The 15,863-nt window shown below is 32.6% G+C and overlaps 1 protein-coding gene across 1 annotated transcript in view; it reads left to right on the forward strand.

Annotated features, from left to right (window-relative positions):
* Positions 1–4,596: 4,596 nt before the first annotated feature.
* The window catches only part of blot (solute carrier family member bloated tubules), a 33,285-nt gene continuing 22,018 nt past the window's right edge, over positions 4,597–15,863 (forward strand). The window contains exons 1-8 of the mRNA XM_085945759.1: positions 4,597–4,784; positions 7,155–7,297; positions 8,145–8,188; positions 9,047–9,139; positions 10,571–10,828; positions 11,244–11,454; positions 13,173–13,389; positions 14,148–14,404. Of these exons, the coding sequence (XP_085801885.1) occupies positions 7,205–7,297; positions 8,145–8,188; positions 9,047–9,139; positions 10,571–10,828; positions 11,244–11,454; positions 13,173–13,389; positions 14,148–14,404 (1,173 nt within the window). The 5' untranslated portion in view covers positions 4,597–4,784; positions 7,155–7,204. The remainder of the gene's footprint in view (positions 4,785–7,154; positions 7,298–8,144; positions 8,189–9,046; positions 9,140–10,570; positions 10,829–11,243; positions 11,455–13,172; positions 13,390–14,147; positions 14,405–15,863) is intronic.

The following is a 15,863-nucleotide window of genomic DNA, read 5'->3' on the forward strand; positions in this document are numbered from 1 at the left end:
TTGCTTCTTCAGTGTACATTTTGTAACCATTAAAATTGGTTAAAAAATAAATGTCAAAATATTACCTGCATAATTAACATTGTTTCGTGTCAACGTGCGGGCGGTGTGCGGTGACCGGTTATGTGATTTCCTAGTGTTATGAAATTGATATTGTTCATATATATATCATCACCCCAATATTACAACTAGATATTATATTTAATTTTGACATTATTGGTAAGTTAAATTTTAAACGTTGTCTCAATGGTGGCTTTACAGTTTACATAAATTATACATATGAGGCGGTCGCTTCGACAGAATATACCAATAATAATAACAAAACCTTTTCTCATAATCTACGTGTAAATCAAAGCATAAAATCCGATAAATATTCAAAATAACTATTGCTTATTTTTTAACACTTAATTACTGTTTATTGTAAATGCAAAATTTTCTAAATGTGTTATAATGCCAGTGCGTTGTCTTCTTCGTTTGTCGTTATCCTCCACTGACTGGAACAGTTGAATTAACCCCTGACAATTCTCTGCTGTTTCTTCCTGCACAGCGCATAATATCTGAGTAGCATCGGCAGATGAAATCCCATGGCATCGGCTATTCATTACAGCAACTGTCTGGACATGAGGATTTGATGTGTGGAATGTAAAAACTTGATCTGTAACCAGCTGTGCCAACAATAAAATAATTGATTATCGTATACACGCAGCATAACCTGGTCACTAATTTTCTGTCACTTTCTAATGACCAGCCTCTCCAGATTGTCGGCGCTCCTTCGAGCAACATGGCAAAATAAATTGAGTCTTGCTCATATTGCCGAGAGCCTATACTGGAAGTCCGGCTTCTTCAAAACAGTGTTCATATATTGTCTGTCACCATAAAAGCATATCCCTATTCCCTTAATGACTTCAAGTTAATTCCAATTTTATACGTAAACTTAATACAGCCTAGATATTTATTATTTAACTGGATTGGGTTAAATTTCTAATAACTTCATTGTATATCGTAATATATCTTTTTAAATGCCAAAATGGTCACAACTAAATATCTAAAAAAAATGTTAATATTTTAGTAGATAACTGTAGATATCTACTTCTCGAATTTTGATAGTAAGAGTTACAAAATATATAATATCTAAATTTTGAAAGCGTTATAATATTTATTTACATTGATTTATGTCACTTGTATTATAAATATAAAGAAATATAATAATATCATAATATTCAATAATTAGTATCGCGAAAGCAACACAAATTAATTTGCTAAAGTTGTATATTGTATTGGGGTGATGATATTGTATGATTATAGTATTATTATTTATTTATTGAGAAAAAGAAAAAGTGTATAGTGTTATAAGAAAAACCAAATTAATACAAACATATAATAATCAGTCACTTCCCACTTATAAGTAATATGTTATAACAAGTTGTTGTTGTAGAAAAGTGGCATCTATAATTAATCTTCTATGCATTGTTTGCATTGCGTCACAAACCCCCAGGATACGGTAAATATTATTATGTATTATAAAATATTAAATTTGATCTACACATCACGTTGATAATATAATATGTAGACCAAGGGGTATCGAACCAGCGGTCTTAAGAACGCACGTGGTTTATTTAATGAATCTAAGCTTTACAAAATAAATCATGTTATGTTTATTTATTATGTTTAAATTGTATTATTTTTATGTTACTTAATCTTAAAATGAAGCAAATAATGTATAAATAAGTTCTTTCCCATAAAAAACTATCACATTTGTTTACGTTAGTTATCACTTACATCGTACCTAGATGGATTATTTCAAAAATAATGAACATCTTGAAGTTTATTAAAAGAGCCCATATTACAGTACCTACCAGTGGTGAGAGGTGGAGGTAGGCTGTTAATATTCGACATAAATAGTGCGCAATAAACTTTGTTAATCATACGTATTTGTTTTCATTGGACTAAGGAGTACAATTTGCAGATGGTGCTGGTTATCTTTTAATATTCAACTAAATCCTGCTTAACCAAACCACAATAGTTTATGTATGCTATGGGTGGTCCGACAAAAATAGTGGACACTTTTTCAGTCATACTTATTTGTTTTCGTTGAAATAAGAATACATATTAATTAGTATTACAAATAGTGTTGGTCAGTTTTTTAAGCCCTGCCTATTATGTATTTTTTTATATTTTAATTTTAGATATTTTATAGACAAACGAATATTTTTTGTCTTCTTTTGTCTTGTATCAGGCACGGCTTAATTGGATTTTAAAAACTAACAAACGATATCTATACATTGGAGTCTTAGCTCATGAAAACAAATACGTTTGACTGACAAAGCTTAGTGTGCACTATTTATGTCGGATCTTAACAGCCTACCTCCGCCCTTCGCCACTGGTAACCACCACCACCACCTACAGCTAACTGTGGCCTTCCGAAATGAAAAGGTTTCCTACCCCTGGTATTAACTATAGGGTACAAAATATAGAGACTGTACCTACTCAGATAATTCAAACTATTGATGTCAGATTAAGTAATAAATGCCACAACTTTATACAAATTTCACAACGCATTCAAAACTAACTTCATTCGCATTGTATAATACTCGTACAAATGTTATTTATGTACGCTCTGAAATTTGTTGCAAAAAACAAAGATTTTGGTCATACCTACATACTGTGAACATATTAATTTGTTGCAGTGACCAAATAATAATTGTCATCAATAACAATGGTTTTGTCATTGATTGGTTTATATTTTTGAATAATCTTGATTGTAATGTATTCTGTATATTGATCTCTCCTGGTTAAAACATTTTTTAAAACCTGAGAGCTAAAAGTGCGGAAGTCACATTTTTATCATTTTTTAGTTAAAAATATGTATTCACGTTCTCTTAATGCTGAAAATTTGGGAGTCTAATGTCACATGGTTTTCAAAATACTTACATCTAAAATGACGGTAGTCCAATTATTATACGTTATAGCTGAAAAGTGGATGTCTAATTTAAGTCAATTATTTTTTGCTTTAAGCCAGCGATACTCAACCTGCGGCCCTTTAAGCTTTTATGTGCGGCCCGAAACACATTTATTATCAGGAACATGATTTTTAATTTTGAAATAAACGCTTGGATACACATTACTTTTGTTTATAATTTTTAAAATCTCAAAAATGTTTTGTAAAAAAGGGGGGTTTCATGATTTTTTTCGTCACACCATTAGTGATGCGGCCCGCGTTACTTTACAAATATATGTATTTGGCCCGAAGAAAAAAAAGGTTGAGTAACATTGCTTTAAGCTATACCTACCTAGCAAAAAGATTAATTGCGAAAGTGCGGAAGTCCAACATACAGAGTTTTAGTCCGAACGCGAGTGAGTATTTTAACTAGATTAGATTAACTATGCTAAAACTGCTCTCCTGCAACATATTGAATATGTGACTTACTAGTCGATCATTCACACCAATCTTACGTTGACATGGTGATAACGTGGCTAACTTCTGAATCAAAACACTGTATTTCAAAATGTGGGGGGAGGGCACCTAAAATATTGTAATCAAACAACGCACCGGGACTTTTTTGATTGACACTACACCACTTTTGGTCATGGTTTCTAACTAAACTGTTAGTAACCTAGGATGATCCACAAATTGAGAAACGCACAGTTTGCTACTGCACCACTACAAGCGCTATAAAAACGGAAAAAGTGATATACTATTATGTAAGGTAAGGACTGAAAAAGTTGAGAGGAAAAGGCTTTCGGAACCGTATGCTATGAAGATGGCGCGTGGTGAGGAAGTCACAACCAATAACTATACAAGTTGCATGATAATTCACCTAACGCATCATACTTTTGGACAGGCCATGTCTCAAGAATGGAAAAAACCCTGCTAGTCTTCTATATACTATAAGGGAAAGTGAGATTCAGAAGAGCAACACTGTGATAGTTGGACTATGTAGAAAGAAACACAAAAGAAGTTCCTGAGGTTAACGCAATGGACAAAGTTTCCGGCAGATAAAGGGATATAGAGATGTTTTCTGGAGTCAGCCAAGACCCACATTGGATTGAACTGCCAGTCATGATGACTATTGTAAACACCAGTGGTAGTCAACCTGGTCCCTACCGCCCGCCCACTAGTGGGCGTTCCATGGTGGGCGGTAGGGGTTTGTAAACCTATGGCAAAATAATGAAAAAATGCCTGTCTTTTATCCAAATATTTATATAATTAAATTTAATTTTATCAGACTTCATGCAGACAGCATATACAAAGTATAAATAAAAAGATAGATTTGACTACAGTAAATCGTTTTATAAAGATTTATTCTGCCAAACTTAGCGAAAGTCTGACATAAAGTAGGTATTTGGTAAGTAATTATTATTATATGCTTTAACTTGCTGTAACTCTTTGCTTCATAAATTTTATAAAGTAAACTTACTTCCCTACTTTATATATCACCATTACTGTGGAACCGGTGGACGATTAGAAAATTGTACTACTAACAGAGATATAAAAGTGGGCAAGTATACACTATCTTTGTTTTCTATTGTTCCATGCCTGCACCTACAGAGGTCTCAGTGGTATCGCTGGCAGGCCACGGCATGCTCTGCGGCAATAGCGACCGGACTATCGAACACGGTGCGACTGCCTCGTGAAGCAGCCAGTCACGGACTCCTGCCATTCCTTACGGCGTACACAATTCTCGGTCTTGTCTGCGGAATTCCACTGGTCTTCCTCAAAATCGGACTCGGTAGATTTGGTGAACAAGGAGCTATAAAAATATGGCGCGCAGTTCCTATTCTAAAAGGTGATTATTTTTTTTAATAACTCAGACCAAAGTATCTACATAAAAAATTTGCTATCCTATAAACTATTACGTTTTTGTAATTATGTGTCGCAATTACTACGAGAGTTTGCTTTTGATTGATTTCAAAAATCTATTTACTCCTATTAATTTTATGACTTGTATTATTATTTTTTTGTATTAGCCAAAGAGATATCAAAAATTTTTCCTGCCCCACAAAATCAATAGTTTTGCCTCAAATTTGTTTGCGTTTTTGCGTCCACATGTTATATATTAAAACAACATATTGTGTGTAATCATAAATAAAATATTTATCATACACGAGATGACACAAGAAATAGCTATCAATGAAAAATTTAAATAGCCAAAAACAATAATATAAAATTACTATTTTAAATTAGAAGTAGCTTTTACATCACCACATAAGTACTTATTTATGCGTGAACCAGGATTTAAATATAACGTGGGCTGCTGCCAAAAGTTTGTAAGTCGATAATTCAGATATTTAGAGTAACCAACGGATTATGTGTCTATATAATAAATGTGTATGCTAGAAAAAAAAATTAAGATCATCCGATATACGTGCACATAAAGCACAAATACATTAGATTAGCATTATGCCTGATTTCAGAGAGCATGTCAAACTTTAAATTCCAATTACTCCATAACATGATTTTGAAACTTACCAACTTTTGGCAGTAACCCCCCCGAATTATGTTCATAACTGCTTCGTATGAAGATAAACATTCTAGCTCTCAAACTGGGCCATTAGAATTTTGGATCCATAGATTTCTGTGTATAAAATAATGTTCATATTATTTCCATTGCAGTGTATCTAACTTGATTTTTAGCCTCACTTGTCCTCGTTCAAACATCATTAATATGGAGAAAGAAGTTACGACTGACTATCTACAGGAAATATATGAAACAATATTTTACATATTATATTTAATAAAGAAACAGTTTAATTAAATATTTTATTTCGTAGATCATTGATACACTAATATTCGTTAAATTCTCATGATATAAATTATTTTCTAATACTTCGCTAAAGCGTTATCTGGAAACATATAAACATTTGGGTATATTAGTTATTTATTTCAATTTATGTATGCTATTTTAAGTTACTGTGATATTATTTTGCACGCTATTTATGGAAAATACACCATCAATTACAAACATATTATTTTACCTACATAATAATACTCGTATATCATATAATTGCTTGGAAACATAAATTAAATTAATACTATAATGATACTATTTCGTTTGCTACTGTGCCGTGACCACCGTCGCTATTTCCGATGAAAGAGTAAAAAAAGAGTAAACACACATTGGTCACACATTCTTGTTTTTCAGTGAATTTGCATATTATATTATTTCATCTGCGGCGAAATACAAAAATTTGAGCATTTGTATAAAAAAAAAACATTTTACACATATTCGGCCCAGGTAGGTAAAAATGGACGTTTTATGGTATTTTCAGAGCATAATCCTGGACATTCCTTAAAAGTTGTAGATTATCTTATTTTATTATTTTGAAACCTTATTGTCCTTTTATATTTATTTTAAACATTTGATGACTGCATAAAGTATTTTATTACATACTATTTTATTACACTTGTCAAATTTGGTATAACAGAGATTATAAAATATAATTTTTTATCGTAAATATTTCACTATAAAATGTTAACATTAATTTTACTAATGGTAAATGCATTTAAAAATTAATAAATCTAAAAATTCTTAACACCGCTGCACATGGATGTACTGAAATATAACTATATTCTAAAACATTAGATCGAGAAGTTTAAATGAATACTATTTTATGTAATAAAAATACTTTATGCAGTCATCAAAAAATGTTTGAAATAAATATAAAGGATAATAAGGCTTCAAAAATATATAAATAGATTATCTAACAACGTTTAAGGAATGTCCAGGATTATACTCTACCATAAAATCTCCATTTTGACCTACGTTGGGCATGTGGGCCCTTAACCGTTCCCCGATTTATCGCTTTCCTCGATCTATCATCTAAATATTATGGTCCCGTCACAAATATTATCCCGATTGACCGTTTTTGATGAATATTTTTCATTTCGTTTAGTAGGGAATAAGTCGCAACTAAAATGCCCCCCCCCCCCCCCCATGAAGAAAACTAGAAGCTGAGAAACTGAAAATAATTCAAGACGTCGAAAAAATCTAGGAGAAAAACGAGTTTCTTTTTATTTATTTTTTTTGTATATCCCGCATTTATCGTTTTTTTCTAGGGTCCCTTGAAAATCGTAGGATCGGGGTTTCACTGTAGTTACATAGCTAAATATTTGTGTTATTTATAATTGTTCTTTATATATTATTATCTTTATATAGGTCTTGGATATGCAAAACTGTTTGCAAGCTTTTTGTTAGCAGTTTGTTGCATGATATATATAAGTCTTGCAACAGCCCTCCTTATTTGGACGGCAAAAGGACCTATCCCACTGGCAGAATGTAGAGAACTTCACAGAGGCGAGGTAAGACAACAAGTGACTTTATATGATTTTTTTCTTATTATTCAACACTGAAACTGAAGATTACTTAAAGAAAACATATTATTTAAAAAAAAAACCTCATAAACCTATTAGTGAAATCCGAGAGAACATGTTGGATCAAGTGAACTCGACTTCACATCTTTCACTTTCCGGGTGAGTACTATATTATTTAAGTTATCGATGTGTCTATAATTCAAGTGAATTATTTATAATAAGTACATTTATCTGAAACTTCAAATTCCGCTAATTGAAATTAATATGCATTTTATACACTCTAACATTCTTACATCTTGTGTATATTATAGAAAAATAAAAATTATTATTTCATTATTCACAAGTAGATACAAGAATAGTAGATGTCATTTACCTTGATTATTTAATTACAAAGCTGATCTTCTGTCAATGTGCGGTATTTGTACCCTAGTTAGGCGTAGTTCTTAGAAATAATTCGCATGCATCGTAGATGAATCAATAGCTACCAAAAAAACGCACCCGGAAAATTAATAACATGTGTTCGAATCCCATTCGGTCCAATCTTTTTTCATGGGTTTTACTAATAGGTAATATTTCTGAAATACAAATTTTTATATTAAGTAGTATTTTTGGTCTCTAATTATGAACGTAATATGTTACATATTGGAGACTAAAAATAATAGTAAATAGCCATATTATGGCTCCCATAAATGCCAATCTGTCACGGGTCAAAATACAGTGTTGTTATGTTACATTTCTCCACATTCGTTATTATAAATTCATTTAAATTTTAATGTAAGTTAATAATTAATTATATTATTACGTGAGTTTGTAGTAATCAACTGTTGTTTTTCAGAATGGATATCAAATTAATGGAACTTCTGGCCAAAAATGTGTCAAGTAAGTATGGATTAATTTTATTTTCATGCCGATCATTGTTTTGCCTAAAGTATCTATCAAGTATCTACCTACCTAACTAAGACGTGTTGTGTAACGTATCAAATTAATTTAAGTACCATTCTACGTCATCACCGATATTTCAGCACTATCATAATTAATGCGACAACCCGGGTTAGGTTCTGGCCATAGATCGGAATACCATGGAGCACCGCGGAGCACTGATGCACCGCTAGCTTGTTGCAAGTGCACCGCGAAAAAAATGTTAAAAGCAGAAAAACCATGAAATAGTGAAAACCGACAAAGATCTAATGTGATTTCGACTTTAACGAAAACATTGCCAAGGGAATTATTTCCGCTATAACAGAACTTTTAACTTTATTGGATGAAAAGATTGCACATTACTATCCTTCCTTAAATATAGAAAATTATGGCTGGATACGAAATCGATTTGCTACGATTGAGTTATAAATTTTTGTACCAAGAAGAAGAATTGGCCATCTGTACGGATTTTTTTTTATTTACCTATTGATATTTTTTGACCGATACTTTGATACTTTTCTTTCAATACTGACATGTATCTGTATTGATACTTTCTTTCGATATGATATCCCTAAGTAGATATATTATAGTCCAATATATATTTTCCCTTGTTTATATTATAGATTATCGTTTTATCAATTTTTCTAATTCAAACTAATCTGTTACCTCCCCATCCGTTCTTTCTTCCTCTGACAGACTGGGACCCTCACTTATTTTTATGTTACATTAATAATTTTAATACTCAATTTTACAAGACAATTATTGTTTTGATTTATTTATTGTAAATATCTAGACTGAAACTTTTTTTTTTATTTCTAGTGAAACATTCCTGAAGCCAGTTTTTGAAGACCCAATGTGGTATGGGATAATTACCGCAATCATGTTTACGTTATGGCTTCTTATACCCCTTTGGTAAATATATTTTTTTAATTAAATATTAACTATTTTATTATATTAATGGATATTGTAATGAACGAAAGTCATAAAAATTAAAATAAGGAATATAGTAATCAGTGTTATCACTCATCACTTCTCATTTAAAATCAATTTCTAGATGTAATAAATCAATATTATTTTGTAAGTAATTTGATAACCTATCGTTATCATGCGCATATTGTAGTTCAGTCCTTCCCAGCCACAGAACAGATTAATAAATATAATTCAGATAGGCTATACCCCATATAGGCCATTTTGAAGCTGGGTTTTGAATGTGTGAGTGTCCTATAAAAATGAAACACGTTATATACGTGTTGCCACCTTCAAGTACACCAATATTGAATGAGCGTCAGTGCATAAACCAAACTCTATGCTCCACAAAGAGCACATGGAAAAATAATTATTATTATTATATGGCCGATTAGTATATCGATATTATTATTATGAAAAATTTACACAATGAAATAAACTTTTTAATTATTATCGACCCATTGCAAAAAAAAATACAATCTACACAGATTTAAAAATACATACTCTTCTGTATCCAGGCAGGTGCGCCCACAGACATATTTCTAAATTCGTATAATAGTCGGCTTGTGTATAGAATAGAACCACTAAAACACTTTTTAGATAATAATTGTTTATATTTATATGACCCATAATTAAATTCCACTGTTGATTTTGGTTAGTACAGTGCCAAAGAACTTAATATCGTCATCATCAGAGGCCCGACAACCTGGTGTGGGTCTTGGCCTCCTCCAACAGCTCATTCCACCTGTCCCTATCCAGTGTGGCTGCTTTCCAATTTGGTACCCTTAAAACGCGGCAGTCATTGGCAGCTCCATCCAACCAGCGAATATTTTGCCTGCCTCTTCTTCTACGCCCGATTGAATTGCCGGACATCACTCTCTTTGCCGGTTCATTGTCATTCATACGGTACACATGACCTAGCCATCGCAGTCTCCCAATCTTAATTGATTGAACTACGCTGCAATCTTCGTATTATAGAGCTCAGTATTATATCTTCTCCTCCAATTGGTGCCGTCCCTGATTTGTACCCTTGAGACCGAAATGAATATAATCATAATAATAAATTATGTGTTAGGTACATCGGCGCGCGCAACTTCGTCACATGCCAAAAATACACTCTGATCTGTTTTCCCAAACGCACGAAAAGATGTATAACTTCAAAAAACACTAAAATTTTGATAAAACAAATTAGGAATTTTTTAACTAATTTAGGTCCTAGACCCTTGAGAGCTACTCATAATTATTCTTGATCAATACAATTTTAAGATGACGTTTGTGGATTCTTGGTGGGAACGAGCGTATATTTTCTTTCTCTTATACAATAGGAACTTTTCTTTTACGTTAAAATTGTTTCATAACGAATTCCTTATTTTTCAGCTTAATCAAGATACCCCAAACATTTCAAACATCTTTGTATATATTAGGAAGTGGATCAATATCGTTGGCTATAGGAGTAATAATATTTGGGGAGTCCAGAAAATTTAAACATATTTTTGATACACCCAATTGGGAGCTCATGATGTCCATGAAAATTTGGTACGCTGCTTTTGTACAACTTCTGTTTTCTACACATCTTGGATTTGGATTCCACATTACTGCAGCAGGAAGCATTTATTGTAAAAGCGATGTTTTATGGTAAGTACTTGTAAAACTCAATTATGTATTTATATATTATTATTATGAGTGCCTGTCTCTGAAGAAGTGGGTGCCCGCCACTTTAGATGCCGCATCTGACAAAAATCACATTTCTGACATATTATGAACGTTCCAGGCAGGGAAGATAAAATTATACTACCTCAATGTTATTAGTATTAACTTACCTAGGGCTTTTTTAACATGTTTTTTTGTTACGAGAATTAAATATTAGCCACTTGTTCAACCAATTAGGTCCATACTCTGACACCAAATATAAATTAAAAAAACAACACGTGTATTTGCCTGATGATTTTAACCTGGAATCCACATTATAAACAGACGCGTAAGCCGCTCAGCCATCGTGGGCGTATTTATAATAGATATATATTTATTTGGTATTTTATTCTGTTTCTAGGAGTTCTGTAACGTTTATGGTGTTGAATTTATTAATCGGTTGGCTAAGTGTAATAGTATGGTTTTGCAAAGAAGATTCGAGTACTAACCGAGAAGCATCTTTTTTAATGATCCTGGTGATGATTTACGATTCTTCAGTCTTCAAGGATGTTAAATCCATATGGCCTACTTTTGCATATTCCCTATTGATGTTCTCTGGCTTGTCCACAGTGGTAAATAAAATATTATTATATAACTATATCTAACTAGGTGTAAATAAAAAAAACTTTTACCCATCACTGATTTAATCAGGATTGTGCCTAAATAGCATATTTATTCATGTCTTCATATAACAATAATGCAGGCACATATTGTACAAGAATTTGCGTACAATTCAATAATACTAGTGACCCTTTGTGTGTACTTGTGAATGGTGGTTTATTCGCGGTTTAAATATAAGTTAAGTGCATGCCCAGCTATGTAAAATTCGACCAGGCAACCCTTTTGTTGGGTGGAAATGTTTCTGGCTATAAACTGAAGCCATTTTTTATTTATCATTCTAAAAATCAAAGAGCCTTCAAAGGAATGGATAAGTTTACTTTACCGCTACATTATTATTGGAATAAAAAGAAATGGGCGACACAATGCCTTTTTCAAGATTGGTTTGACAACTGTTTCATTCCAGAAATAAAGAAATATTGTGATGAAAAAGATATAATGGATGTTAACCACTTGCTCAAACTATTAGATCCATACTCAAGATCCAAATACACATTGAAAAACACTGAAATTTTTTACCAGTCCCCAGATTCCAACGGGGGACCCATGACGATATCGCTCAACCATTGTGGGCGTTATGTAATCAATATACTCGTATCAATACTAAAATAGACATACTTTGCAGAATAGGTTGTCTGATGAAAACCTGAAAAATTATCATTATTTCAATGGAGGTAGAGTTTATTGTTCAACTACTTTCAAATGTAGTTTCGATAGAAAACAGGCCAGACTAAGTTTGTACAGGCAGATTAGTTTACAAGGTACCTACATTTTATTTTTCATCCAGATATTATAACAATGCGTTTGACACACAGTTGGTAGTGTACATCAAATGCTTATTCAAAAATCACTGCAAGTTATTATTCTGAGGCGACATACATTTGTGTGGGCTCTGACCATGGCCCCCACATCCTGAAGCGGGCCCCCAGGCTAGGATCTTTGGCGGGCCCCTCTACCTATCGCTAAGGATAAAGGCAGTGTGACGCTCTACAGTAGCGGTAAAATTAATATATTTTAGTATTTTTTTGTATATTTTATTACCTACATCCATTTGAATTATGGAGTTGTCGGATATCGATACGCAATTAAAAATTGCATTATCCAACCACATAATTTTAAATTATATCATTAATGAAAGTAAATAGCGCCTCAGTTGACTTTTTTTACTATTAGAGCAAATTGGTGATGTGTGTTTATCTCACTTATTTGGTCGACTTGCCACACCGGGCCCTTCCTGAGCCCAGGCCCCCAGGCTAGAGCTCTGTCAGTCCACCTCTGGTGGGAGCCATGGCACTGATCATATACCTCTTTTGAATGATAGTCCACTGCCATCTATAGTTTATTAAATCCATAGAATGCAGTGGACAGTCTTGCATTTACAACATGATAAAACTGTTGGTTGTGTCTAAGTTGAAGAATACCTTCTTCTATATCGATGAAGCCTAAAAATAATATGAAAGTGAAGCAATAAAATGACTCCAATTAATTTTCATACAAACTATGAAGAGATATTGGCACAGTTCATTGATGTCACATAGAAAAATCACAATTATGACAAACGAATTTGCTCACATAAAGCTCTAACAGAAGATGGCTTTCTTCAGATTACGTCCTGAGTTTTGTTTTGGAAAGTCTGTGAAATAAGACATGTTATTGACGTTTATTTTTTTAGTTGGCGTTGATTTACCCGATAATATGGTGTATCCATGCCGAGGCACATTGTAAAAAAAGTACAGTGGGCTGGACCGTTGCCATGACTGGTGTGTTTATATCGCTGACAGTTTTCATTTTCGGACTTGATGTAATTACACTTCTTGATTTCGACGTCATACCCATTTATACAATATTCTTCATGTTTGTCGAGTTGTCTGGACTATTTTTACTTTATGGTGAGTTAGTTATCTACGATTTTTATTTTTAATTAACTGGTACTATGCCTTCAGCGAGTTATCTCGCTGTATAAGGCTGTGATCGACAGGCCGCACATACAAATTTCGCGAGTTATCTCGCCCAACTTAAAAACTCAAATTACTGGCCACTGTCGATTGATTTGCATAATCTATACAATTAAACACAGTGATATCTGTTTGAATAATTATGAAATACTACGCCACAAATTATCAGTATTACAGCAATTGTAGTAAGAGCTTCGCTCTACATTCAAATTGTATCGTTAAAAATCTATGGTGTGTCAGATTCTGCCATAGCAATATCGTGAGGCTTAGATACGGTTAAACTTATAGTTATAGTATAGAAAAGTATTATAGCATGTCCTCGTCCACTAGTGGATTGGTCTTTTAAAATAACATCTATAGTCCACTCTTTGGATGCCCATATACGTAGGGACGTAAAAAAGGTATTGATACATTGATAAAGATACTGTCTTTAGACACGATACCGATACCAGGGATCGATACTTTTTCTTTCGATATGACGTCCTTACATAATATAGGTACCATAATTTATTTACCAATGATGAAAATTATTGAGGACCCCAGCGAACAGTAGGACCCTAAGCCGCCCTCAAAGGAAATAAGTTATTGTTATTGATCTTTCGGTTGAGACAGCCTGATCTTTAACGAGGAAAGATTATTCCATATTTTTTATACTGCGATAAAATTTATTAAAGATTGTACTTATATTTCAGGTTTCAAACTCATCAAACAAGATTTAGAATTCATTATTAACAAACCCATAAGTTACTTTTGGTTTGTTTTTTGGGGACTCATACCGGCTAGTCTCCTGATGTTCACAATATGGAAATGTTCAATTTTTATAAATAAATGGACAAATAAGCAATGGACATTTTGGCTGCTGATATTTTTGATGGTCGTAGCATTGGTGAATGTGGTCATTTGGGCCGCTTGGGTCACGTATCGGAAAGAAGACTATGGGTTAATGCAGGTAACTAATTTATGAACTTCATTATACAAATTTTTTTTCATATTTGACAGGTTATTTACAACAGATGTCTCATTCGATTTTGAAACCTCATAATACACAATGCCTTGAATAACTCACCACACACACACATTACTTTTTTTTGGTGCATTTCAGCTCAAGATGTAGAGAGGGATGTTGCTCCAGGGGTTGACTATTGTCGATTTCGCGTAACATTGTTATAGACGATCCACTTTTCATCATCCGTTACATTACCGTTTACACTAGAGGCAGTGATGCCAACCGTACTATAATTATAGTACAATACTTTAATTTTGATTTCGCGAAAAATTCAAAATACTATAATTCTACGCCAAATATACCAAAATACTATAATTTTAAAGGATTCAAGACGAAAAATGTTCCTGTACTATATATTTTTCAGAAATACTATAATTTTTACGCCATTGTACTATAATCAGCATAGAAAAATATGGCAACACTGACTAGAGGTGAGTTAAAAATACTGTCGCCAGTTTGCGTACTCAAGTCTCAGAATATACTGCCCATACTCAGTACGTGTGGTCCAATACACTTATTCAAAGAAACTTTTTGGAAGTTCGAATGCATGTCGATGAGATCATTGCCGCGACTCGCTAGTTGGTACTGTTGGTAGACTTTAATTTAAGACAATAAATGCGCGCGAGCGAGATAGCATAATACACGTATGTCTAGCTATGATATACTCAACTGTCATTGCTCTCCCTTTCTCCCCAGTTGTAAAGTTGGTATAGAGAAGGGCAGAAATGGTGACATGTTCGTTTTATAGTAATAATATGGAGTTAGTTTAAGGTGAAGCCTTTACTGAGCCTTTTTTAAAGAGGCACCTAGCGGACAAATACGAAGCTTGCAATTTGAGATCTTTTTTTGATTATTTACAATTTCAACTGTTAATTAGTTTTAATTAATTAATAAATATGTATCTGAAAACATTAAAAAGAAAAATATTTTTTTTTGTATATCAAATTTTATTTATGTATGGTCCCAATATTGAAGCTTGATTTGATATAAATAAAAAGGATTTCAAGTTATACACATTTATATTTTTTATAAAAATCGATGTTTTTTAAAATAGATATAAAAAATATTAAAACTATGAATTAGTCAAAATTCTCTTAGGTGATACTTAGAAAACTAGAAATTTTAATAATAAATATGACCATAATATATATGTAATAATAGGGTGCGGTCCAATTCAACAAATTCAGATTTTATTACATTTTTTACAATTGTAAGTTTATCTTTGACTTAAAATGAAAAAAAAAATTTTTATGTTTTCAGATACATATTTATTCATTAATACAATTGAAATTGTAAATTATCAAAAAAATATCTCAAATTGCAAGCTTCGTATTTTTCCGCTAGGTGCCCTCTTTAAAAAAGTCTCAGTGAAGACTTCACTTCGCCTTAAGAGAAACCCAGT

Source organism: Rhyacophila brunnea, unplaced genomic scaffold (assembly GCF_057557595.1).
Source record: "Rhyacophila brunnea isolate RB1 unplaced genomic scaffold, BYU_Rbru_1.0 scaffold_1, whole genome shotgun sequence".
Taxonomy (NCBI): Eukaryota; Metazoa; Arthropoda; class Insecta; order Trichoptera; family Rhyacophilidae; genus Rhyacophila; species Rhyacophila brunnea.